General features: G+C 51.1%; 2 protein-coding genes across 8 annotated transcripts in view; both read left to right on the forward strand.

Moving 5' to 3' along the window:
• Positions 1 to 15,696, forward strand: part of NFATC1 (nuclear factor of activated T cells 1) — a 181,985-nt gene extending 166,289 nt beyond the window's left edge. The window contains exon 10 of the mRNA XM_057504310.1: positions 12,082 to 15,696. Coding sequence (XP_057360293.1) covers positions 12,082 to 12,098 — 17 coding nt within the window. The 3' untranslated portion in view covers positions 12,099 to 15,696. The remainder of the gene's footprint in view (positions 1 to 12,081) is intronic.
• Positions 15,697 to 23,665: 7,969 nt separating this feature from the next.
• The window catches only part of CTDP1 (CTD phosphatase subunit 1), a 47,258-nt gene continuing 45,617 nt past the window's right edge, over positions 23,666 to 25,306 (forward strand). For 2 of the 7 annotated variants that reach the window (XM_036884089.2, XM_036884090.2), the window contains exon 1: positions 23,880 to 24,360. In XM_036884089.2, coding sequence (XP_036739984.2) covers positions 24,095 to 24,360 — 266 coding nt within the window. In that variant the 5' untranslated portion in view covers positions 23,880 to 24,094. Of the gene's footprint in view, positions 23,833 to 23,876; positions 24,361 to 25,306 lie in introns of those variants that run through there. The other 5 variants (XM_036884088.2, XM_036884086.2, XM_036884083.2 and 2 more) reach the window with 5 other exon arrangements.

The raw sequence follows: 25,306 nt of genomic DNA on the forward strand, positions 1-25,306 counted from the left end.
TCAGTGGATGTTGTCCCTCACCATTACCAGGGGGCCCTGAACATGACGTATTGATAATTAACATCAAACTGCCTTTGCATGTGTCTCCGGGGTGAGAAGATGCTATCAGCCAGCTTCCTCTTTCAGGGTCACCTTACGCAAAGCTTCTGATTTCGACTTTTCATGCAGGAGAGCACTGAGTTAAGGTGATTTTAGCAAAAACAAAAGAGAAGAAAAAAAGAAGTAAAAGGAAAGCATTTGTGAGTGTCCATATCCTTAAACACCGAGCACAGAAACAAAATGAAAGCTGGACCACAGGGTGTTGCACTTCACAGCAGGGCGGCCACAAAGCACGGGCCTCGCCACACCTGCAAGCTCTGGGTGCTGCTCTGGGTGCTGCTCCGGGTGCTGCTTAAGTGCCAGGTGCCGGGTCCGAGGGATGGTGCCCTCGGGGGCCAGCTGCTCACTTAGGCATCATGGTCAGTGGGCCAGGTGGGTCTGGGAGCCAGGGAGCTCTGGCTGGCAGTGAAGAGGTGGGCGCCAGGCCAGGGCAGGGGATGGCCTGCCGTGCATTTGACCGAGGGCTGAGCAACCTGGTTCAGGCAGCACACAGGGGCTCTTACCAGCGTGAGGTCTCCAAGGCCAGAGCCAGCAGCGCTCGGAGGCCAGGGGCTTCCCGCACCCTACAGAGCTCTCACGTAAGCCTGTTCAATTACCCTCACTTGATTTACCTCATAGAAATTTTGGAAAGTTTTTAAAAATAAAAGAAACTAGAAGTTCCCTGGACGGGACACATTAGGCTTCTGTGCCTCCTTCCAGTTGCATGTGTGCAAGTGTGTGCATGTAAACATGGGCATGTAAATGGGTGTTTGTGTGCAAACAAGCGTGCGAACACCCGTGCACTTGCTTATAGATACGTGTGCATGTGTTTGAGTGAAACGTGTGAGCATGCGTGTCGCATTGTGTATGAGCACAAGTGTGTGTTTGTAAATACAAGTGCGTGCAAACAAGTGCATGCATGCATATACATATGTGCGTGTAAATGCATGAGTGTATAAGTATAGGTTGTATTACTTTAGGCCTGTGTGCACGTATATAGGAGTGTGTGTGCTTGTGTGTACAGCCGTGTTCTCTGCTTGGACTGCCAGGTGGCCTCCCCCAGGCTCACAGACCCTTTCATGCACCAAGCACCTGCCCCTGGCCGGGGGGCCTGACCAACCTCTGCTTAGCTCGCCCTCATCTCCCGGGACCGAGGTCCTCGCCGCGTCCCCTGGACAGTAGCCTGGCTCAGCACCCGGGTTGCCCACTGCGCTGGCCTTCACCATGCGCGCAGCTGGGCGGTTCCTGGGGTGGGCGGCGGCACGCGAGACCCCAGCCCTCAGGCGCGGAAGTGGATGGGCTCTGGGCATTCCGGGCACACAGAGCAGAAAAGCCACGCGTCCAAGCCCAGCTTCATAGTGTGGTGACTTAGGGCCGTGGGCGCGGATAAGAGAACTGAGAAAATCGCGGGTGGGGAGTGTGGCAAAGCTCGCCGCCTCCTCGGCCGCGCCACGCGCTTCACAGCGGCTCCTGCTCCGCGCGCCCGAGGCGCACCCACGCCCTGCCGGCCGGAATCAGTTTGTTTCCGGCTGGTTGCAATCCTGTTCGCCCTTCTATCTGTGCACCTCGTGGGCGCGGGAGGGTCGTAAAACTGCCGTAAAAACAGCCCCGCAAAACGGCAGCTACCAAGACGTGTGCGCACGAGCCCACGAGGGGGCCACGGCAGCGAGGCCCTGGGGAGCCCGGCGCCGTGGTCCCGAGAGGCCGGGGCGCCCCGGAGCCGCGCGCGGTCCGCACTCTGCGGGCAGCCGTCCGCGCGTGCCGGTCCCGCGGCGTGGCGGGTGTTCCGTGGGGGCAGGGCCTTGCGCGGCAGCTTTTTCGTCTGGAACGTGGTAGGAAACTACGGCAAATCACACTCAGTATTAGTTTATTTTTGCATTTTTAAATATTTTAAACAGCATGATAAAGTCTAAAGAGCTACTATGAACCAGGAAACATCAGAAAAATTAAGTATCTGGGATGAAAAGCAAAAGTACAAGTAGAGTAAGTAAGGATTCTGCCACTAAAAAGTCCCCATGAACGAAGAGGCCCTGCAGGCACCTCGCGAGAACCCCACCGCGTCCCGCTCTGCGCGGCAGCTCCCCGGGGCCATGGAGGCAGGGGTCGCCACGCGCAAACAGGAAGCACTAGGCTCATCTCTGCGAAATCCCATCCAGGAGCAATGCACTGTTGCGCCAGGTCCATGACACGTGTCCTCAGCATGGCGGGGCCTGGGGGCTGGAATCCCTCCGGTGCGCTCTGGCCTCCGGTTCATGCAGCGTCTGTTCTTCCGCTGTCGGCCCTTCGAGCTGCCACCCGCCGCCTCGTGGGGCGCACCGTGCCAGGTGCCATCCTAGCATGCCAGGTGCCATCTTTAAAAGAGAGACATGGCGCTTGTCTCTCTTTTAAAAGGAGAAAGTTTGGCTGAGCTCTGATACCAATTGCCAGACAGCCCCTGCATGCATGCCACTCTCCAGCTGGTGACTGCACCTGGGTTGGGGTCGGCAGGAGCCTGGGGTCAGCAGGGGCTTGGAGTCCACTGGAGCCTGGCATCAGAACGGGCCCGGGGCGAGCCAGGGCCTAGGGTTAGCTGGGGCCAGGGTCAGCAGGGTCCCAGGTCAGCAGGACCTGGGATCATCCAGAGGCCAGAGTCAGCTGGACTCCAGGGTCAGCCAGCTGGAGCCTGGAATCAGCAGGGACCCAGGGTCAGCTGGAGCCCAGGGTCAGCCAAAGCCTGGAGTCAGTTGGGGCCTAAGGTCAAAAGGGGCCTGGTGTCACACCAGACCAGGGGCCAGACTAGGCCTCGGCCCCACTTTCTGGCTGCAGCCCAGAGTGGTAAAAGCCAAGCTGCTCGAGGGGCAGCCTCAGACTTGGGTTTTCAAGTTGGCAAAAGCATCACGGCCTCATTTTTGCAAAGAACACCAGCAGCCATGCTCCACTCGAGCCTGGACAGGCCCTGCTGTGGACAGCCATCCTGTGGGCAGAGGAGAGAGGGGGCCGAGACGGGGTTCCTCTCTTGCAAGACTTAATTGTTGTCTGGAAAAGCCAGCAGAGGGCTGGGCCTGGCAGCTCCAGATGGCCACCAGGGCCACCCGTCGGGCTGAGAGACCAGCAGCTTCGGGAACCTTCTCCCCCACCATGAGCCCACAGTGGGTGGGCCCTGGCGTGCGTCCTCTGGCAGGGACCACTCCAGATGTTGCTGTGCTGCCAGATGTGAGGAAGGGGCTCAGAGGAGGGGCCCCCCATAAATAGGCAGGGCCCCCAGGCTCTGACCCCAATCAGAATGAGCTGCATCAACATCCCAGAACTGGGAAGAGAAGCCTGACTTCTGAGTGCCGGCCAATCTGCTTTGGGGATGCCAGCACCTTAAAAGCCCCGAGATTCTGCAGGTCCAGTCCTTTCTCAGGAGGCTTCTGGGGCTGCCTCTCTGTAAGGCCTCCTGTTGGTCGCCCAGCCTCGCTTCTCTCTGGGCCACAATCAGAAATGAAGGAGCACAGAAGGGGTGTTGGCCAGCATTCTGTCCACCTGGAGTTGCTACCAAACTTGCTTAAAATGTTTGTCTCTCTTTTAAAAAGAGAAAGTTTGGCTGAGCTCTAATATCAATTGCCAGCATCTGCGAGAGAAACTTGTCAACGTTTGGACTCTGTCGATGAGGAACTCTGCTCTAAAGCTTTTATAGCTGAAAGTTTCCGTGGAAATACTCAGGCAGTAGCATTTCTAGAGAAGTTTGGGGTGAAGAGCGTCCACTCTGTGAGCAGACGCTACCCTGCCCCACACCTCCTTCCATCCTGGCTGCTGGGCGGCGCTGACCATGCTTTCCAAACCTCCAACCCAGTGACTTGGGTTAATGAGGAACAGAAGTGGCGTGAGGATGGGCCCGCCACCCTGCAGAGGTACACGGCCCGAGCTCGGGATGCCCTGTGCAGCCGCCCCGAGGCCAGTGCCCACTCAGAGCCGCCTGGCAGCTGGCGGACTTTTCCACTTGGAGACGAGGCCTCAGACCACTGGGCAGGTTTTATTGGACTTGAAAAAAAGAGTGACATCCACTTAAAATATGTCCTGAATTCCTTTCCTGGGATGAATGGAATGTGGTTGGCCACACCACCACAGAGTGAACAAGGACAGAAAGGGCCGCAGAGTGAGCAGCCCCTGAAGCCGTCCCAGGACAACGTGCAGGATGTGTGGTTGGTACCCAGGCCAGCGTGTGTGTCCGATGCCGTGGGGGGCTTTACCTCCAGCGCCCTGAGAGTGCTCTCACAGCGCTGCACCCGGCCCTCCTCGCTGTGACCCTGGAATTCCTCCTTCCCATCTGAAAAAGAATCAGAGCAAAGCCCCCACATTTTGTCTCTGACTGCGGAGTATCAGAGTACGTCGGGGACACTGGGGTCCCACACAGAAGTGTACGGCACACTCCCGTGAGCTGCAGACACCAGGCTCTCCTCACTTTAAAACAGCCACTGTGAGACATCTGATCCCAGGTGGAGCCTCAGCACAGGCAGTCCTTCAGTAATGGTAAGATCCTTAAGTTTTTTTAATTATGGTAAAACACACATAGATTTACCGTCTCACCATTCTGGAGTGTACAGTGCGTTGGCACTAGGGCTTCCCCACTGTCCGTCCATAACACTTTCCAGCTTGTAAATCTGAAACACTGCCCGTTAAACACCTGCTCCCAGTCCCTCTTCCCCAGCCCCCAGCCGGTTCTCCTGCCTCCGTGATGCCGACTCCTCCAGGAACCCCACATGAAGAGTTGTACGACATTTGTCTTTGTGTGACAGGCTGACTTCACTCAGCACTATGTCCCCCAGGCTCATCCGCATGGAAGCAGGTGTGGGAATCCCCTCCTTTCTAAGGCCGAGCGGTGCTCCGGTGTGTGGATGGACCACCGTTGGCCTTGCCATTCATCCTTCAGTGCACATGTGGGTTGTGTTCGCCTTTGGCTGTTGTGAATAATGCTGCTGTGAACATGGGTGGGCAAATATCACTTTGAGACACTGCTCTCAATTCTTTTTGGTGTACGCTGAGCCTTCACTATATTTTAATACGATTTCATCTTATTCTAAGCTACTTCTCACACAAGTTTGTAGAATTTACATCATTTTAGATATACCTGTAATAATTCTTTTTGGCATTGATGACCGATGTCATCTCCAAATAAGTTTTCTGCTAATAAATCTGTGATTAGAAAGGAAGGAAGGGAGAGAGGCTTTGAAAGCCAGCCAGCTGCCCCAGCCCAGGCTTCGGGTCTGGCTCTGTGCTTGCCTAGCTCCTGCGGATGTCTCTCCGCACACGACCCGCACAGCCAGCCTCTTGCCCACATTCACAGGAGCTGTGGGTCCCTCCGTGACCCACAGACCCTCTTCTTGATTCTCTCTGATGCTGCCTGACCTCAGTCCCAGGTTTTCATCAGCAATAACTGATTATAACCTTCAGGGTCCTGTGAGATTGAAAAATGGACAACTTCACTCAGGGAGCCCTTCTGTCACCTGCAATTGGGGTGCCTTCTTAAGTCTTCACCCCGGGCCCCACTGCCTGCAGTTTTGGGGTTTGCCTGCTTCTCACCCATGTGACGGATCTCAGGCCACCAAGATTCCCACCGTCTACATCTTCACCTTAGGACCCCTGTACTTTCTTAGAGCCAGGGTGGCTTGTTGAGTTCTAACCTCTCCATCTAGCAGAGGGTGCTGTGGGTGGTGGGGCACTGTGACAGTCCCACTGGGTGTGGGCCAGTGCCCGAGGTCTGCAGATGGGACACCAGTCACCACTCTGCTCCGAGGAAGGGACGCCAGGTCTTCAGGGTTCACTCTTGGCCTGCTGTTGCCCCTTTCTCAACCTCTTCCTGCTTTCGCTCCCCGGATACAATAGTGCACCTCTCTCTTTAAGCCTGATCCCTTTCTTTCCCTATTTACCAACCTGGGTTTGGCCATTTTATTTAGAGGATGCTATAAATGTGGAAAAATAAATTTCATCTTGCACAGATAATTTCTGAAGGCCCAATTGTGCCCCAGTGTGGTGAGAGAACAGAATGCAAACCAGGAGCCTCTCGCCTCGTGTGACGTGCCTAATCAGGAACCTCCTGGAAGTGCAGATGGTGTCACACGAGTTTCTCTGCAGAACTTGGCTTCTGTAACAGGCTTCACTAGCCTGTTAATTCTTTAGACCTGGTACTATGTTTGTCTTCGAGTTTATTCACTTACTTATTTCCTCAACACAAATTTCTTACTGCATTTTATATTCCCCCACATTTTAAGCAGATGCTTAATAATAGGAAATAAATCCCCTTTCATGCCATATGATTATACACCACCACAATGTGTCCTCACAAAGTCAAGAGTTGGGACTTGAAAAAGCTGTGCCTCCCAGAAAGTTTCAGTACTTTATGATATGGAGGTGTCCTAGGATGTCTTGCATTTCTGCATTCCAATTGTTTTCTCCATGAGAAAGCTGGCAGTTACCATGAAAGAAGACAAGTGTACGGGCTGGTGCTGGGAGAGCATCATGGGCTGGGTGGAAACAGTTCCAAGAGAGCCGTCAGAGCACTGCAGAATCACAAGGCAGAGTGCAAGGGATGTCCTCCCTCCAGCAACCAGGCAAGCTGCTCAGCAGCTCTCAGATGGGGGTGGGGACTTCTGAGCTCCCGGGATTGTCACCAAGATGAGTAAGGTGGTGAGGGGGACCCTAGGGGACAGGCAGGGGAGGTGAGGGCCTACTTCAGGGGTGAGGGGACCAGAGCACAGGATGTGGGGGGCCTGAGGTTCAGCCTGCTTGAGCGTTAATTTTCAGGTTTCAGAATTGGAAAATATAGCTGAGCCCCATGAATGGCTATTTGCTCCCAAGATCCCATACCCTCTTCCCCCTCTATTCCTACTGTGTGCAGGTGCCAGGCGTAACTGAAACATGCATGTGTGGGCCACTGATTCTATAAAGGGCCAGCTTCCTGATTGCATTATCAGCATGAAGAAGTTCCAAATTACCAAGGGGCAGCTCTCCCCCTGCAACCGCTATCCACCAGCTTAAAATAAATTAAAGGCCTTTGGCTTCAGAGTCCTGGGAGAACAGCAAATGAGCTGGAATTATTCCCTGCTGATTGGCAGGTGGAGGACTCCCAGACGTTAGTGAGACAGTAGTTTCTGTCTCGAAGTGGGACTTCCTGTTCTCGCTGAGGCGGACTTCACAGGCCCTCCGCCCTCGCTCCTCCGGCACTGCCCCCAGAGCGCAGATGCCTGAGCCCACCCACAGGACCTTGGCCATGTCCCTAGGTCACTTGTGCTATTAGCTACTAAATAATCTTCTTTTAATTACTTTTATAAGTAATCACTTTTTAAAAACCTATCCTAAGCAAAATGAATCCATCATGGGCTTAACTGCATTTGTTATATTTTTCTATTGTACAACTAAATAAATATATAATAAATACATAAGAAGTAAAAGAAAAATGCTTTCCATGTGCTACCTACAAAGCCTCTCTTGTACCAAAGAATTCAGTGTAGCAATTTTGGAAAACTGTCTTGAAGAAACAATATTTGCCCCTGGAGAAGCACCAGGGAGCATGGCCTTTGGAGAAGCGCTTGCCCTGGCTCTCCTGAAGGGGGCTTCCTGCAGAAAGTCCCCTCCCGAGCCTCAGGCACCCACGCCTCACACAACCCAGAACGGGGCTTGTGCACAGATATTTGCTGAAGGAACGTCCCCATCTAGTGGCTGTCACCTCTCCTTACACTGAGAGGTCAGCCCTGCCACGGGGCTTTGGGAATGAGAACTTCCTGGACTGAGGCAGCAGTGATGGTCGCAGGACATACACTCTTTTAGTCTCTGGATTGTACACTTTACAGCGATGAGATACATGGTGGAAGGTATGCCTTAATTTTAAAGCAAGAACTGTTGTGAATGGCTCCAACTTGAACTGGAAGAGAAAGCACTGACCACACCCCCCTGTGGGGAGTTGAACCACGCACATGGCAACAGTGTCCTTTGTCTCTCCTTGGGGACGCGACGTCCACAGGCAGGGATCAGAAGTCTTAAACACAGAAATCAAACCGTTCATGGGTGTTTGTAAACTACAGCTACCTTCCTATTAAACAGTTTTCCCAGGATTCCTTCATTTGATAGTCTATAAAGTTATTTCTTTTCAAGGCCATTTTGCTCTTAAAAGTGCCTTCAAGCTGCAGTTGCACAGATCTGAAAGGTGCGGCATATGCTTTGCTCCTGCTTTGCGGTGGAGTCTGTGATGTGGTTAAACTATGATGTTTTATTCTAAGGGGAGGCCGAGACATCTGCTGCCTGATGGAAGCCGTGTGTTATTACAAGACACTACGTCAGGCGCTTTAACACGATATATTCCTTGCAATTACACATACTTAACAGAATGCCATTACAGAATTCCCACTAATGTTCTCATCACACACCAACTCAAGCCTCTTCCCCTGTAACCCATGGGACTGATCAGTGCAATTATTTTGTAAAGGTCTTTGTCAGTGGATTCAAAATAACCAGAAACAGTAATTATTATTATTTGGGATTCAAGTGCTAATTTTCCAGCTGAGATGCAGACTCCGCCTTACACAGCTACAGGTGTGGATAAAGTGGAAAACAAAGCAGCCTGTGCACAGCCCGTTTTCTGGGAGGGAGAATGCTGAGGGGCCTCCTGGTCCTCAAGGAGGGCGCTCCACCGAGCGCACTGAAGATACGGCCCTGATGTCTCCAGAGTCTCCGGAGTGACCCTTAGGTCTGCCAGAGCCCCAGCCCGTGTCTCCACAGCCCTAAACAAACCCTCCTCGTCTGTACGCTTGAGAGAGAATGGCCCTCACAGGCCAGCAGAAGCATGCCAGCCCTGACCTGCCCCCAGGAGGGCTTTGCTGCCCACCACAGCAGGAGCAGTGCCAGCCTGCCAGCCTCCGTGCCTTGGGGGCAGAAAGCCACAGGTGGCGCCCGGGCAGCGTCTGGGGACAGCGCCGTTAGCCATGCTTCTTCCAGAACTCTGGCCTCGCCTGTGAGGCCGCTCACAGCTCAAACCCTCCCCCTTCCAGGTCCGCTCACTCCTCCCCTTGCACAGCCATGGGTCCTACACACACCTCACACCTGAAGTCCATCTGCATGTCGGCCACAGTCCACAGGGCACCAGCCAGCCCTGTACAACAAAGAACTATTCAGCCGGAAATGTCCATACTGTGAGGTTAAGAGATCCATGCTTTCTCCTAAGACTGGAACACGCCTGTTCTCACCCTTCCACTAACATTGTGCTGGGTTCCAGTAAGGGCAATAACTGCTTCACACAAAAAAGGAAGGAAGGAACATAATGAGAAAAAGGAAAGATACTAAAGCCATAAACATTGAAAGGAAGCAATAAAGCTATTAACAAATGACCTGATACTGTATTAAATAAAATTCTAAGAAATGTACACAAAAAACCCACAAAACTACTAGAACAAAAAGCAAGCTTATCAGGATGGCAGGATACAAGAGCATTATGCAAAAATCAACTTATTTTCATATACTATTAAAAAACACCTGAAAGTGAAATTAAGAAAACAATTCCATTTATAATAACATCAAAAAGATTAAAATACTTAATATTAAATATAACAAGAAGTGCAAGATTTAGTCACTGAAAACTACAAAACATGGCTAAGAGAAGTTATAGATTTAAATAAATGGAGAGGCACTCCATGTTTATAGACTGAAAAATCAATATTGTTTATATGTCCATTCCCCACAAATTGCTACAGATTCAACACAATCACTGTCAAAACCCCAGCATGGTTTTGTAGAAATTGACAAATGGATCCTATTATTTACATGGACATGAAAAGCAAAAATAGAATAGTCAAAAAAATAATTTTGAGAAAGAACAATGTTGGAGAATTTACACTAACAGATTTCAAACTTACTATAAAGGTACAGTGATCAAGATCATCTGGTGTTGGCATAAGGATAAACATAAAGACCAGTGGAACAGAACTTGAAATTCTAGGATGTTCATGGTCTATGTCGTAAAATGTAACACAAAATAACATGTTAAAGAGTCACTGGAGAGAAATTCTATTAAGGACTCTCAACCCTGTAGTACTTTCATGTCCACCCTGTGCTGGATTCAAAGCAAAGAATAGATAGGCGGGTGATGCCTCTGATCCACCCTCTGTCCTGAATCACCCCGAGATGGCCATCTTGGCACCTGATTTTATAAGCACTCTCTCCAGTGGCTGAAATGGAAACTTGGCAGTCATGAGATGAGAAGCAAATTAGAAGGTAATTTGTACATAAATTACACATGGAATTTATACAGGAAGATTATTTCCTCTAACACAACAGTTAACATTTTATATTATGGAAGTTTTCAAACATATGCAAAAATGCTGATGTTCTATTACCTTCTCCTACAATTATTAGTACAGACCCTGACTCATTCCAGTCATACCTACCATTCCCTAAACCAGATTTAGAAATAGATCCCAGATATCATACTATTTCATCTGTAAATAACTCAGTGCACACCTCTAAGCAGTAAGATTTCTTCCTAAGCCACCAGATCAATCATTAAGCATCTCCCACAGAACTTTCTATTTATAAACAGAAGAAATCCTCCCCTAAGCTGCATTGTCTATCCTAGAGTTCTCTCTTTTTTTTTAATTTTGTTATCGTTAATGTACTATTACTTGAACAACATTATGGTTACTAAACTCCCCCTATTATCAAGTCCCCCCCACATACCCCATTACAGTCACTGTCCATCAGCATAGTGAGGTACTGTAGAATCACTACTTGTCTTCTCTGTTTACTGCCTTTCCCATGTCCCCCCCCCAGCTACATTATGTGTGCTAATCGTAATGCCCCCTTTTTCCCCCTTATCCCTCCCTTCCCACCCATCACCCCTAGTCCCTTTCCCTTTGGTAACTGTTAGTCCATTCTTGGGTTCTGTGATTCTGCTGCTGTTTTGCTCCTTCAGTTTTTTTCTTTGTTCTTATGCTCCACATATGAGTGAAATCATCTGATACTTGTCTTTCTCCACCTGGCTTATTTCACTGAGCATAATACCCTCTAGCTCCATCCATGTTGTTGCAAATGGTAGGATTTGTTTTCTTCTTATGGCTGAATAATATTCCATTGTGTATATGTACCACATCTTCTTTATCCATTCATCTACTGATGGACACTTAGGTTGCTTCCATTTCTTGGCTATTGTAAATAGTGCTGTGATAAACATAGGGGTGCATCTGTCTTTTTCAAACTGGAGTACTGCATTCTTAGGGTAAATTCCTAGAAGTGGAATTCCTGGGTCAAATGTATTTCTATTTTTAGTTTTTTGAGAAACCTGCTTTACACAATGGTTGAACTAGTTTATATTCCCACCAGCAGTGTAGGAGGGTTCCCCTTTCTCGAGTTCTCTTTTAAAAGCCTTTTTTGCACCCATCTGATAATGTGTAAAATCAAATGAGTCTTATGCTCATTTAAACATATATATATATATATATATATATATATATATATATATATATATATATACACTTTTTCCAGCTACTAATCATACATTATAAGATGAAATGGTCAACACCCTGTTGCCATTGTTGTGCCATAGTAAATAGCCAGAGGAAATAAATAAATCTGTTAGAGTCTAGAATTTATCCACTCCTCCATACATAGTGGGGGCATGCTGGATGGTAACAACAATGCTATAAAAGCTGAGAGTTGCCTAGATGCTCCCAAGTCCAGGACAAAGGCTTGCTATCTAGTTCTACACCTGATAAAGTGAACTTCTGAATGAAAACTTATGGCTCGGAGATGTGAACCAGATTCACTCTAAAATGTTTTCTTAACACCTGACTTGAAATAATAATTAAGACAAATTAAACCTGAGCCATGTGGAGAGGCTCAAATAATGATAAAACGCTTTAGCCATCTCTATGCTGCTATAATTAACATCTGCCTGGTGAAAACTCAGAGACTAATCGAATCCTTCTAACTGTCACCAGAACCGCAGCCCCACAGGCCACTGAACTAACTGACCTCATGGCGTTTCCCCTCACTATGCAGGTAACAGTCAAGAGTAGGAAGAATGACACCACAGCTTCGAAGTGCACGGAGTTGTTCCTGAACGAGCCTGTTGGCATGAAATGATCCTAGGAAAGTCTGAGCTCATGTGCATGGGTTCTGATGTATGCCCTGTGCTGGTCCATTTACGGGACTGTTGGACGGGAATGCTTCTGACTGATAGTTCGAAAGCAGGGTTTCTGTGCTTTATCCAAACCAGCCGCGCAGCTCACCAGCTGCCCTATGAGCAGTGGGTTCACAGAGGTCGCCTTCGTCCCTTTGCTCTACTCCTCCTGGGAAGCCCATGAACCCCTTCAGCTTCCTGGTCGTCTTTTCCTTTCCAAGACTCACACAATGTGCACTACTGTTTCCTTAAAATGAAAATGTTCCTTTTACCAAAAACATTTGTCTTCATTAATCCTCTTCCCGAAGAGCCATTTTACTGAAAGTACCGTGCTCTGCAGCCACACCAAGGGAGCAGTGAGGAGTGAGTGGTGACCGAGCTAGAATGTCCACGTACTTACCCACCTTGCAGAGAGGGGTCACAGGCCTGTGTGTGGTGTGGTCGGTACCACTGCTCTGAAGTGCACCTCACACGTGGCAGCTTCCTATGCACACATACACTGCTTGCAGGCACATCCCCGTAAGGAGCGTTCTCCAAATGACTTAAAACTCTCCTGTCAGAATTACCTCTTTTCCTCCATCTGTCAACAGTGCTCCTCCGCACACAGGCACTTCCCTGTCTCCACCTTCACCTTCTGCCCCACTCACCAAAGTAAAAGACTGTGAACACAGAACTTCTCCAACACAAGTGATGTATCTTGAAAAACAGGTAAAGAAAAAGAAAGAGGAGGAGGCGAAAGAGGAGGGGACTCTGGCAGTCTAGATCCTTGAAGGGCACTCACACTACCAGGCGATCAGTTTCTGTGTAAGACGATCTTCCATGCCAGTGTTGGGCCTGGGGACGCACGGGATGTCTTGAGGGCCCCCAAGCCCAGGAAACCCTTCTGAGCTGGATCCTGGGGACGGAACTCCAGGAGGAAAGCATGAAAAGCAGGGTTGCCCCTGGAGAACTTGACAGTATCAGAGCTGCCCTACATGTGGAGGCGGGGAGGGCAGGCCTCAGGCCCCTGGCCCAGCAGGTGGAGTGAACTCCAAACCACTGCCTGCAGGAATTCAGAAGTGTCCCCACCCTGCACCATAGCAAATGTCCCCAGAACTCCTTCAGATTAACGTCAACCAAATACGAGCTCACAGAGACCACTGGCCATGAAAGGAAACACACTCCGGTAAGAATCATAGGAACAAACAGAACAAATTCAGACCCACAAATTCACATGACCAATTCAGAACCTTAGAAATTAGGTTTGAACTATTAAATAAAAAAGATAAAATTACAAAAAATGAGCAAGTAAAAAGAGACTATAAATGAACAGGCATATTTGAAAAATATCCAAATAGAACTTTCATAAATGAAAAATACAACTTTGAAGTGAAGTCTTAAAAGGTGAGTCAGACAGATTGCACACAGATGAAGAGACATTAACAACCTGGAGGCTGTATTTAAAGAAATTCCCAGAATGTGAACAGAGAAAAGGAAAGGAAAAAAGTATATTAAAAAAAATTAGAGATGAATTATAGGATGAGAAGGTTTGACAAATATCTCTTCAGAGTTCTGAGAGACTGAAAAGAAGAAGAAATACTTAAAATGGAAAGCTTGCTTGAGAATTTTCAAGAAAGAACTCATAAAAGTCATGAATCCACAAAACATATTCCACACGGAATAAGGAAACGAAGCCCACCCTTAGATGCAGGTCAACCCTTCCGTGCTTGACCACCCCTGCACACCCCTTTCTCTGCCGGAAACGTCACTGCCGCCGCCTTTCTGCACAAGTTGCCCCCTCTCTGCATGTCCCTGACAGTGCACCCCCAGTAGCCCCAGGCGTCTGTTGCACTGGCCCAGCCCTCCCACTCACTTGCCAAGTCTGTTCTGTGGCCAGACAACTCAGACCACAGATTCCAAGGGAATCCACGGCCTCTCCCCACAGTGTTCCCTCTGCTTCCCTTCTCCTTGATGTGCCATCTCCCAGGGGCCATTTTTGACTCCTTGTCTCACTAACCTGCCCACGAAGTGACAACACCTATTGGGTATAACTCAGAAATTCTCCCTTTGACCACTGCCTTCTATGGAGATAACCTCAGAACTGGGATACCTCTAGGTTCTCTCTGCCCTTAGCTGCAGCATGGTCTAGAGCACACATCAGATAAGCTCATACATTTACTCAGTAACTTTTCACGACTACACACTGCCTACAAGAGGGGTTCTCAAACCTTGCTACACATCAGAATAACCTGGTGAGCAAAACTATGCTCAGGTCCCATCCAAAACCAATTAAATCAGAATTTTGAGGGGGTGAGACAGTGGTTCCAGGGATCATTCAAACATCCTAATCGTGTTCCTTACATTTTTGCCCCAAAGGATTCTATTAAAACCTCAGACATGGCGGTCCTTATGCCTAGAATGCCCATTTCCTCAAGTCAAAATCCTACTCATTGTCTTCTCCCAGGTAGGATGTAGCAGGTAGAAACCAGCCATTGCTTATGCTGCAACTTGGGGGAAAAAATGGATAATTTGCATATATCATGCAAAAGACAGTGAAGCGCTCTGTAAAGTCAGAAGACTGAAAAAAGGAAAATTCCAGAGAGGAAGAGCTGTTCCGAGATAAACCACCATCCGTGGCCCCTTCCTCCCTAAGGCGTTCGGTGAGTCGGCGCAGCCTGAGCACGAGCTAGACAAAGATGAGAGACTTGGCCAGAGTGGGGACCACCCACCTGTGTGCGCTGGGGGGACACCTGGGGATGGAGGAGCCCCGAGAGCAGAGCTGCTTCTCCTCACAGGACATTGGCTCAGTGCGAGGAAGTGTGCAGGTCCTGGGAACATGGCCGAGCTTACAGGACAGCATGAAATCTCCTGCACTTTGAGGTGATTAATAAACTCCCACTAGAAGGACCTGCAGCAGCACATAGGGTCTCATTCTTGAAAATTTGAAAACAGAAGGACTGGACCAGGTCCCAGACCCCAACACAGCTGTGCCCCCAATCGGTTCTTGATTGGCAGCGCTTCGTGCTGTGTGCCAGCTGAAGGGAGGCGGCCGATCTCCCTCTGTACTTTCTATATACAGGAGGTCTGCCTACTGATACAAATGATTGCAACAGCTCCACCATTTTTGCAGAAGTCCAGGGGAGAGCACTGGACCTGGCTGGCCTGGGCAGAGGTGACAAAGGGGACCAAGAAGCGAGTCCCGAGAACCTTGCTGGGACAGCGCCTGGGAGGCAAGAGGGCTGTCTGCGGCACTGTGGATCGGTGAGATGAAGGGCTGTGGGTGAAACTGTAACATTTCCAGAGTGTTTCGCCTGGCTTTGGTGCATCTGCACGTCCTCAGGGGTGGAGAGAAGTTCATCTCCACGTCAGTGGGTAATTACCTGGGCCACCGAGGGTGTGTCTGAACCTGAGAGGTTAAGAGAAGGGGCTGGCTGGCTGGCTTGCTTCTTTTGGAGCAGAGGAGAGAGAAGGCCCTGGACTGCAGTTTGTAAGCAATAAAAGGGTTTTAAACTTTATTTCTCCCTTTGACTGATTTTGGTTTTTAGAGGTATTTTGCCCCAGGATTTCCTCTCCCCGGACTAACATCTGGCGGCAGTCGGCAGGGTGCCTCTGAACCCAAAATCTGTCATAATGGGTGTGACCATTGGGAGGGCTGCTCCTGTGGATGGTGTGTAGGCCCCAGCGGATGCAGTGGCAGAGGGTGCTGCTTCACCTGTTACTATCCCCCCAGCTGTGGGGCCTCCAAGTTGGGAACCCTAGTGGGGAACTGGCCTAGGGTAAAGTACCTCTTGAGGGGTGGGGCCTTCCCCAGAACCGGGGAAGGGTGGAAACACCAGAAGCTGCAGAATTAGCCCTCTGTGAGTTGGAAGACTGCTTGGAACCCTAGGGGGCCGTGTATTGGCTGGCATTGTAGGGTCTCTTTTTTTTTTTTAATTTTAGTATCATTAATCTATAATTACATGAGGAACATTGTTTACTAGACTTCCCCGTTCACCAAGTTCCCCCACATACCCCATTGCAGTCACTGTCCATCAGCGTAGTAAGATGCTGCAGAATCACTACTTGTCTTCTCTGTGTTGCACAGCCCTCCCTGTGCCACCCCCCACATTATACACACTAATCATTATGTCCCCTTCCTTTTCTTCACCACCCCCTTATCCCTCCCCTCCCACCCATCCTCCCCAGTCCCTTTCCCTTTGGTAACTGTTAGTCCATTCTTGGGTTCTGTGAGTCTGCTGCTGTTTTGTTCCTTCAGTTTTCCTTTGTTCTTATACTCCACATATGAGTGAAATCATTTGGTACTTGTCTTTCTCTGCCTGGCTTATTTCACTGAGCATAATACCCTCTAGCTCCATCCATGTTGTTGCAAATGGTAGGATTTGTCTTCTTCTTATGGCTGAGTAATATTCCATTGTGTATATGTACCACATCTTCTTTATCCATTCATCTACTGATGGACACTTAGGTTGCTTCCATTTCTTGGCTATTGTAAATAGTGCTGCGATAAACATAGGGGTGCATCTGTCTTTTTCAAACTGGGCTCCTGCATTCTTAGGGTAAATTCCTAGGAGTGGAATTCCTGGGTCAAATGGTATTTCTATTTTTAGTTTTTTGAGGAATCTCCATACTGCTTTCCACAATGGTTGAACTAATTTACATTCCCACCAGCAGTGTAGGAGGGTTCCCCTTTCTCCATATCCTCGCCAACATTTGTTGTTGTTTGTCTTTTGGATGGCAGCCATCCTTACTGGTGTGAGGTGATATCTCATTGTGGTTTTAATTTGCATTTCTCTGATGACTAGCGATGTGGAGCATCTTTTCATGTTTCTGTTGGCCATCTGAATTTCTTTAGAGAACTGTCTGTTCAGCAACTCTGCCTATTTTTTAATTGGCTTATTTGCTTTTTGTTTGTTGAGGTGCGTGAGCTCTTTATATATTTTGGATGTCAACCCTTTATCGGATCTGTCATTTATGAATATATTCTCCCATACTGTAGGGTACCTTTTTGTTCTATTGATGGTGTCCTTTGCTGTACAGAAGCTTTTCAGCTTGATATAGTCCCACTTGTTCATTAGGGTCTCTTTTCATCGAGACAATGGAAAATGTTATACAGAAGAAAGAGAGGATTATCGGGAGGGTTAGTGAGGAGAGAGAGGGACTCAGGCAGGAGAGAGACGCACCTCAGCATCGCTGGGAGGAGCTGGGCGATAACCCATGGGTGCTGTTAAAGAAGAGAGACAGTTACTGAAAAGGCAGGTCACCCTCCTAGAAGGCTCCTTAGTGGCAAGCGGGTGGGCAGCAGGAAAAGCCGCCGCGTTGCAGGAGGCCGAGGGGGAGGGGGAGGAAGGAGCCCCAGAGATGGTGGAGAAGGAGCCGTTGGGGGAGGAGCCTGAGGGAGAAGAGGAGAAGGCGGGCCATTGGCGGATCTAGTACCAGGCCACTGCCTGAGGTACCATCTTCTGTTTTAAAGGCCCGCCCAGTTGTAATTAAGAAAATAAAAATGAAACAACTGCGGGCGCCTCAGGGGGAGGATCAGCCCCCTCCCCAGGTTGTGCAGCGCTCCATGCTCCGCCCCTGCACCCAGGACGGGCTGGTGGACATGAGCGTCCAGTATAGGCAGAGGCCATTGGAACCTCTGCCTATGTGGCTTTTACATCTCTGGGATACGGGGTGGGAAACAGTGTTGTGTCGGGTACTGAGATGAGTAGAACGGCTTCCCTGACGACTCACCGTTCCCTCTGGCAGCAGTTGCAAAATGCCCGTCTCGCCTCAGTCAGACACTCCTGGAATGGCTGGCAGCTGCCATCAGTGTAGTTTGGTCTAATCAGGGTGATTTACCATATTTTCCCAGTAGTTGGAAAACATATGCAGAGCTCCAACAGGTACTGTGGGAATTGGGTATGAAAAACATCGTCTATAATATGGACCCCCAGGGCCCCGATGAGGTGTTCACTGTAGGAATGGGAAACCTGGTGCTGCGTACAGCTCCCCCATCTCTCTTTGGGTCCCTAGTGAACACTCTTGCCCCCCACCTAGGGCAACACATAAGGGAGGCTACTCGCACTTTAGCAGATCTGGGGGAGGTTGAAACAATAAGGGCACGGAGGGAAGTACAGGCCATGACTGAGAGGAGAAGTGCAAAAGGCCCCGCGAAGGTCTCGAGGACCCAGATTTGGGCTGATTTTATAAAGGCTGGGGTAGTGAAATAAAAAGATGGGCAGCTAAATAGAACATTGTTAGAACTGTGGCACCAATTAGAGCCAGAGCAGCGGTTCCAGCCGCTGAGGTCCAGGACACGGAAACCAGAGTCAAGGCCTCATGCCCGGCCTGTGTCCCTTCAAAACTTCCTGGGAGACAGTACTGAGGATTCGCCTGGCATTGGTGGACACAGGAGCTGAGTGTTCTCTGATTCATGGCAACCCTGAGCGTTTGCCCAGGACCCCTGCTGTGATGGCCATGGGGGTAAGGCAGTTAGAGTGAAGAAAGCCCACATCCCACTGGGGATAGGGCATTTACCCCCAAAGGAGGATACTGTGTACATCTCTCCCATCCCTGAATATATTTGGGGGGTAGATATCCTGCAGGGCCTGTTGTTACAAACCACTGCAGGTGAGTTCAGACTGATGGTATGTGTGGTAAAGGCAGTTCGGAGGGGCCATGCTAAGCACCCACCTGTAGCTCTGCCTGTACCTCAGCGGGTGACAAATACTAAGCAATATAAATTGTCTGGGGGGCACAAGGAAATTGGAGAAACTCTACAGGAGGTGGAGAGGGTGGGCATCATAAAGCCCACTCATAGTCCTTTTAATTCCCCAGTGTAGCCAGTGCAAAAGCCAGATGGCTCCTGGTGTATGACCGTGGACTACAGGGAATTGAATAAAGTCACACCCCCTTTGCATGCTGCTGTCCCCTCTACAGCAGACATTCTGGACACCCTCAGCCTTGAACTGGGAACGTATCATTACATAGTAGACCTTGCTCATGCTTTCTTCTCTATTGACATAGCACAGGAAAGCCAGGAACCATTTGCCTTCACGTGGGAAGGTCGGCAGTGGACATTCACCGTCCTTCCACAGGGATATCACCACAGTCCCACCATCTGTCATGGACTTGTAGCCCAGGACTTGGCCACATGGAGGAAACCGCAAACAGTGCAATTGTATCACTATATTGATGATATCATGCTCACATCTGATTCTCTTTCAGATTTAGAAGGGGCAGTTCCTAGACTGTTCCAACATCTACAGGAAAAAGGATGGGCTGTGAGCAGCACCAAGGTTCAGGAACCTGGTTTGTCTGTGAAATTCTTGGGGGTTGTCTGGTTGGGTAAAACTAAAGTTGTTCCTGAAGCAGTCACAGACGAGGTCCAGGCTTTCCCCACCCCTGCCACTGTGGCAGTATTACATGAGTTTTTGAGTTTTTTGGGCTACTGGAGAGTGTTTATCCTGCACTTGGCACAAATTCCGAAGCCCTTAAACCGGTTGGTACGAAAGGGCATCAGGTGGGACTGGAATGAACCATGTGCAGCTGCTTTTACTGCTGCCAAGCAGGCAGTCAAGGCTGTACAAGGCTTGAGTGTAATGGCCTCATCAAGGCCCTGTGAGCCAGATGTTCATGTAACTGGAGATGGTCATGGATGGGGTCTTTGGCAGCGGCTTGAACGGACACACCAACCTATTTGCTTCTGGTCACAACTATGGAAAGGAGCAGAGGTCCAGTAAACCTTGATAGAGAAGAAACTGGCTGCTGTGTACCACACCTTGCTGGCTACGGAGCCCATTGCTGGAACAGCTCTGACCAAAGTAATAACCACCTATCCCATCGTGGGGTGGGTGCAAGACTGGACCCAAAGGCTATGGAGTGGTGTGGCACAGACACCTACACTGGCCAAATGGGGCACATATTTACAGCAGCACAGCACCCTCTTTATTAGCCCCTTAAGTGGAGAACTCCAATGCTTATTGGGGCCCGTAACCTATACCAGTGGAAAGCAGGAAGGACTTGCTTTTCAGCCCTTGGTAACTGAGACTCCTTATCAGGAGGGAAAAGCCCATATACCTGAAGATGCTTGGTACACAGACAGCTCCAGTCATGGGAAGCCTCCGAAGTGCAGGGCTGTGGCTTTCCATCCTAAGACTGAGACAATATAGATGGAGGATGGGGAGGGGAAGAGCAGTCAATGGGCTGAGTTGCAGGCAGGATGGCTCATGATCACCCAGGAGCCCTCCCCCTCAGTCGTCTGCACTGACAGCTGGGCTGTCTATTGGGGTTTGAACTTGTGGCTGCTGACATGGTACCATGCCAACTGGATGGTTGGTCACCAGCCCCTTTGGGGACAAGAGTTGTGGTAAGACCTATGGGCCTCTGGTCAGACTAAGACTGTTACTGTATATCATGTGACTGGCCATTTGCCTTCGGCATCCCCAGGGAATGATGAAGCAGACACACTGGCCCAGTTGCGCTGACAAGGAAAGCCTGCCTCTGATGTTGCACCATCGTTGCACCCAATGGCTGCACCAGCGTTTGTTGCACGTGGGGCAAAAGACAATGTGGGCTGTAGCCCATAGGTGGGGCTTGCCATTGACCTTTGAAGAAGTCAGCAAAACCCCGGAGTGCCTTGTGTGCTCAGAGAGGGACTTACACTGAGTCCCACAACAACATGGGACAATAGTAAGGGGGCCAATACCCCTTATCAGGTGGCCAATAAACTATACTGGGCCCCTGTCCATATCAGGATATCGGTATGCCATGACTTGTGTGGACACAGCTACTGGACTATTGGTTACTTTTCCTGCATGTCGTGCTTATCAGCAAACCACAAGGAAGGCCTGGAGCGTTTCTTTGCAGCCCATGGCCAGCCACAGGTGATTGAGAGCAATCAAGGCACCCACTTTACTGGATATGTGTTACAAGAATGGGTGCAGCAATTAGGAATAAAGTGGAAATTTCGTGTACCATATAATCCTACCAGGGCAGGCAAGATAGAGAGGTACAACGGTTTGTAGAAATCTCATCTGAAGTCGGACACCAATTGTCTGCGGGGTTGGTCAGCTTTTGCCTATGGACAGTGCTGCGGCATTTTGAGTGAGAAGCCACGTAAAGGAGCTCTGAGCCCTGTGGACATGCTCACACACCTTGCTGCCTCTCCTATACAATTATACATCCAAACCAAAGAAGAGCTATTGAAGCCAGGATATGGCCAGCAGAGCAACATCCTGCCAGCCCCTACTGCATTAAGCCCTGGAGACACTGTTGAATGGACCTGGCCCTGGACATTTTGACACAGGGACCAGTGATGGCTGGCCCTTCTGGCACCTTGGGGGTAAGGCCTGGAAGCTGGCCTCATGTGTATTCCTGGAAGAAAAGCTGAATGGCCCCCAAAGGTCATGGTAGTGTACCCAAAACGTCCAGGAGGTAAGAGCATCTTGTGGGGAAGTTTTATCTCTATGGCCAGTGCATGTACCTCCCATAGCCCTATATATGCACCCATCTGTAACTCCCACAGGGAGGGGGTGAAAGTCTGGTATACTAGACCAGGAAGAGATACCATTCCTGCCACTGTTTTATCACAGGACCACTCACTTGCATGCATCCTACCTGATGGACAAGATTTGCCTATGCTGGTGTCATTAAAACATGTATCTTACCGCCCTTAAGGTTATTTTCTCCTACAGTCCTTGCGGCCTGAATGTGTCCCCCTGGCTGCAGCTGCCGTGTGATGATTGCTCCGAACCCTCAGCTACTGCCTGCCTATGGAATGGACGGGCTGTGGACTTAATCTGCATGGAACTCTGAACCTAGCTGAAACCTCTGGCTTGAGGATTACCATGATTTTATTGCTGTTGTTATATCATTAGTCTGGTCACAATGCTCCAGTTTTCTTGTCCAGGGACCACTGCATAAAGGGAACGAGTAGATTGTAAAGCGAGATTTCTGGAGGGGTGGCCTGTGGGTAAAACTGTAACATTTCCAGAATATCTCGCCTGGCTTTTAGTTCATTTGCATATCCTCATGGGTGGTGAGAAGTTCATCTCCATGTCAATAGGTAATAACCTGGGCAACTGAGGAGGTGTCTGAACCTGAGAGGTTAAGAGGAGGGGCTTGCTTGCTTGCTTGCTTGCTTCTTCCGGAGCAGAGGAGACGGCCCTGGACTGCAGTTTGTAAGCAATAAACGGGTTTTAAACTTTATTTCTCCCTTTGACTGATTTTGGTTTTTAGAGGCATTTTGCCCCAGGATTTCCTCTCCCCAGACTTACAGGGTGTAGGGCTTTTTCTGTATTTTAGGAGAGGAAGAGCCGCTTCCCCCTCACTGCAATATTGTGAAAAACTGTGTTGCCGTTTTCTAAGAAGCAGGGTCAAAGTCACATAACTAGAAAATAAAAGCTTTCACGAAAGGCCTGGGCTGCATACATCCAGAACAATGCTCCCTTTAGTGGTGTGTACTTGGTACGAGATGACCAGAGGAAAAATTAGCACTTGCGATTTTACTGGGGAGTGTGGCTTCCGCGGAACCTGAGGGCCTGCAGCTTTGAAAGACTGTGCGGGAGGATCGGGTGCGGGGACGGAGGAAGAGGCAGCAGGAGCGAGAGGCGCCAGGCCTTTTCCACGCAAAGGGAAAGCAAGCGAGGCCGGTTATATTTACTTGTTACAGGTACACTCACATTTTCTACTTCCTCTGCAGTAGAGTCCTGTATTTTTTTTCCGAGGAATTAACCCATTTCACCTCAGTTATCTGTTATTCCCTTCTAATTCTCATTTGTGTAAGATCGGTAATGCTATTTTCTTTCATTCCTGATTTCAATAATTTGAATTTCCCTTTTTTCCTGGTCGCTCCCGCTAAAGGTTTTGTCAACTCCGTTGATTTTTTGCAGAGAGCCAACTTTCAGTTTTGCGGGGCTTTTTTTTCTATTTATTCCTGTTCTAGTCGGGTCGGTATTTCTTGCCTCCGTCTGCTTTGGCTTCCGTTCGCTTTCTCTGGTTTGTACGGCCAGAACCTAGACTGCCGACTATCACTGGTCCTCTCGGCTTCCCGCGCAGCACGGCCCGGGCGCGGCCCGCGGCCATCTCCGAGCTTTACTCTCATTCGCAGGGCACTTTCTTATTCCTGGGTGGCTTCTTCTCAGAGTTTCACATTCCCGCGCACCTGACCCTGCAGGGATGCCGGCGGAGCAGAGGCCGCGCGCCCTGCTGTCCCCTTGCTGCCCTCCGCCCGTGACGGGGCGGCCCTAGGCGGGGCCTCCACGCGCGGCCACGGCACGGTTGCGGACGGACCTCGAGCTCACGATCCGGGCCGCCGCGGGCTCCGAGAGCCGCCGCCCCGGCCTGGACCCCGACCAGAGCCCACGGCACATGGCTTACCGGGACCACGACTCCCCGAAGCCCGCATTGCATGCCGGGATTCGCTGTGCCTAAGCGGGGACTTGTGGGACAGCGGCGCGCGCTGCATGCCGGGACTCGCAGTCCCACGGCGCCGGGCCGTGGAATGTAACGGGAGGGTCTAGCCCGCCGCGGTGCAGGCGAGGCTCGCGGTGCATGCCGGGTTTCCGGGACGGCGGTGTGCGCGGCAGGCCCGGGCTCAAAGTCCCGCGGCGCCCGTGCTCCCAGCGCCAATGGGGCAGATAACCCCACCCCACCGGGCCCAGGCCTGACAGGTTTGGCCCCAGGAGGTGTCCGTATCCGCGACCGGCGCGGCGCCTCTCGGTTTCCCCTCGGCGCGTGCGCACGCGCGGGGCGGCCCGCGACGTCATTCACTGTCACGGAAGTCTGCGCGGACGGTTGGAAGCCGGTGCCGGAGCGGGAATCGCAGCGCCTCCGCCGTCTGGGCTGGGTCGCCGCTCGCCCCACCGCCGGCCGTGATGGGTTTCGGGCCCTGAGCGCCCGCCCGCCCGCCTTTCCACAGCGCCGCCCGCCGCGATGGAGCCGCCGCCCACCGAGGGCGCCCCGCCGGCGGCCGTGGCCGAGGTGCGCTGCCCGGGCCCCGGGCCGCTGCGCCTGCTCGAGTGGAGGGTGGCGGCGGGCGCGGCCGTGCGCATCGGCTCCGTGCTGGCCGTGTGCGAGGCCGCCGCCTCCGCGCAGCCCACGGGGCTCGCCTCTGCTCGCGCTGAGCGCAGGCTGAGGTCGGAGCGCGCCGGCGTGGTGCGGGAGCTGTGTGCGCAGCCGGGCCAGGTGGTGGCCCCCGGGTGAGTGGGGCCGGGGCCGGGGCTGGGCGAGCTCCGGGCAGGAGGGAGTCCCGGGGCTGCTGCGATCTAGACGGTGGGCACCGCTCTGATTTTACCGGCCCGAGGCATCTGACTGGAAACAAGCGCTCGGGCTCCGACATTGCGCTCTGTCGGATACAACTGTGCTCGCTGCTGCTCCTCTGTGGCTGTCAGTCCGGAGAACTCGACGGCAGCAAGTGCAGACAGCCGGCGCACTCCACGCCTGTCTCGGCGGTGGCAGTGGGGACGCGCGCCTTACGTTCTCGGACTCCACTGAAAGGCGGCTGCACAGCCCGGAGCAGCCGTGCATCTCGGTTCACAAGGGGGGTGCGGCCTGGGGACCGCGGTTCAGGGGCACAGAGTGGTAGCACAGCTCTAACCTCACAAGTGGACTCTCGTTACTTTTCTTGAAGTGTGTGATTCCATCAGGCTACACCTTCTGCGTTTACTGCTGTTTTCCTAAGAGATTGTGTTGACGTGTGGGTACGGGCGTGTGCATGTACGTGTTTGTTTCGTTGTCCAGAACAGAAACCCGGGGCAGGTGAGCATTCCTGCCGCTTGATGTAGTGGTTGGTGCGCAGCTTCCCTCTGGGGCTGCAGTGTAGCCCGGTGCACCGTCCGCTTGCCGCCCGCCCTGGTGTCAGTTCCCCTCCCTGTGGCTTGCACTGACTCTCCGCTGTTGAGCATCTGCCCCCGCCAGGCTCGTACGGAAGCTGGTGACAAGGACAGGAGAGTTGGGACCTGCCTCCATGCAGCCCGGGAGCTTCATCCTGCATCCACTTGGAGACAGCGCCTGGGTCCTGGGCCTTGGGCTCAGGCCCCCACGCCTGCCCAGTGACTGCAGGTGGGGTGGGATGGGAGGTGGGGGCATCCTCTAGAGGGAGGGGCTTACTGTCCTGTACTTGTGGTACACTGAGGCCACTCTCTT

Source organism: Manis pentadactyla, chromosome 6 (assembly GCF_030020395.1).
Source record: "Manis pentadactyla isolate mManPen7 chromosome 6, mManPen7.hap1, whole genome shotgun sequence".
Lineage (NCBI taxonomy): Eukaryota > Metazoa > Chordata > Mammalia > Pholidota > Manidae > Manis > Manis pentadactyla.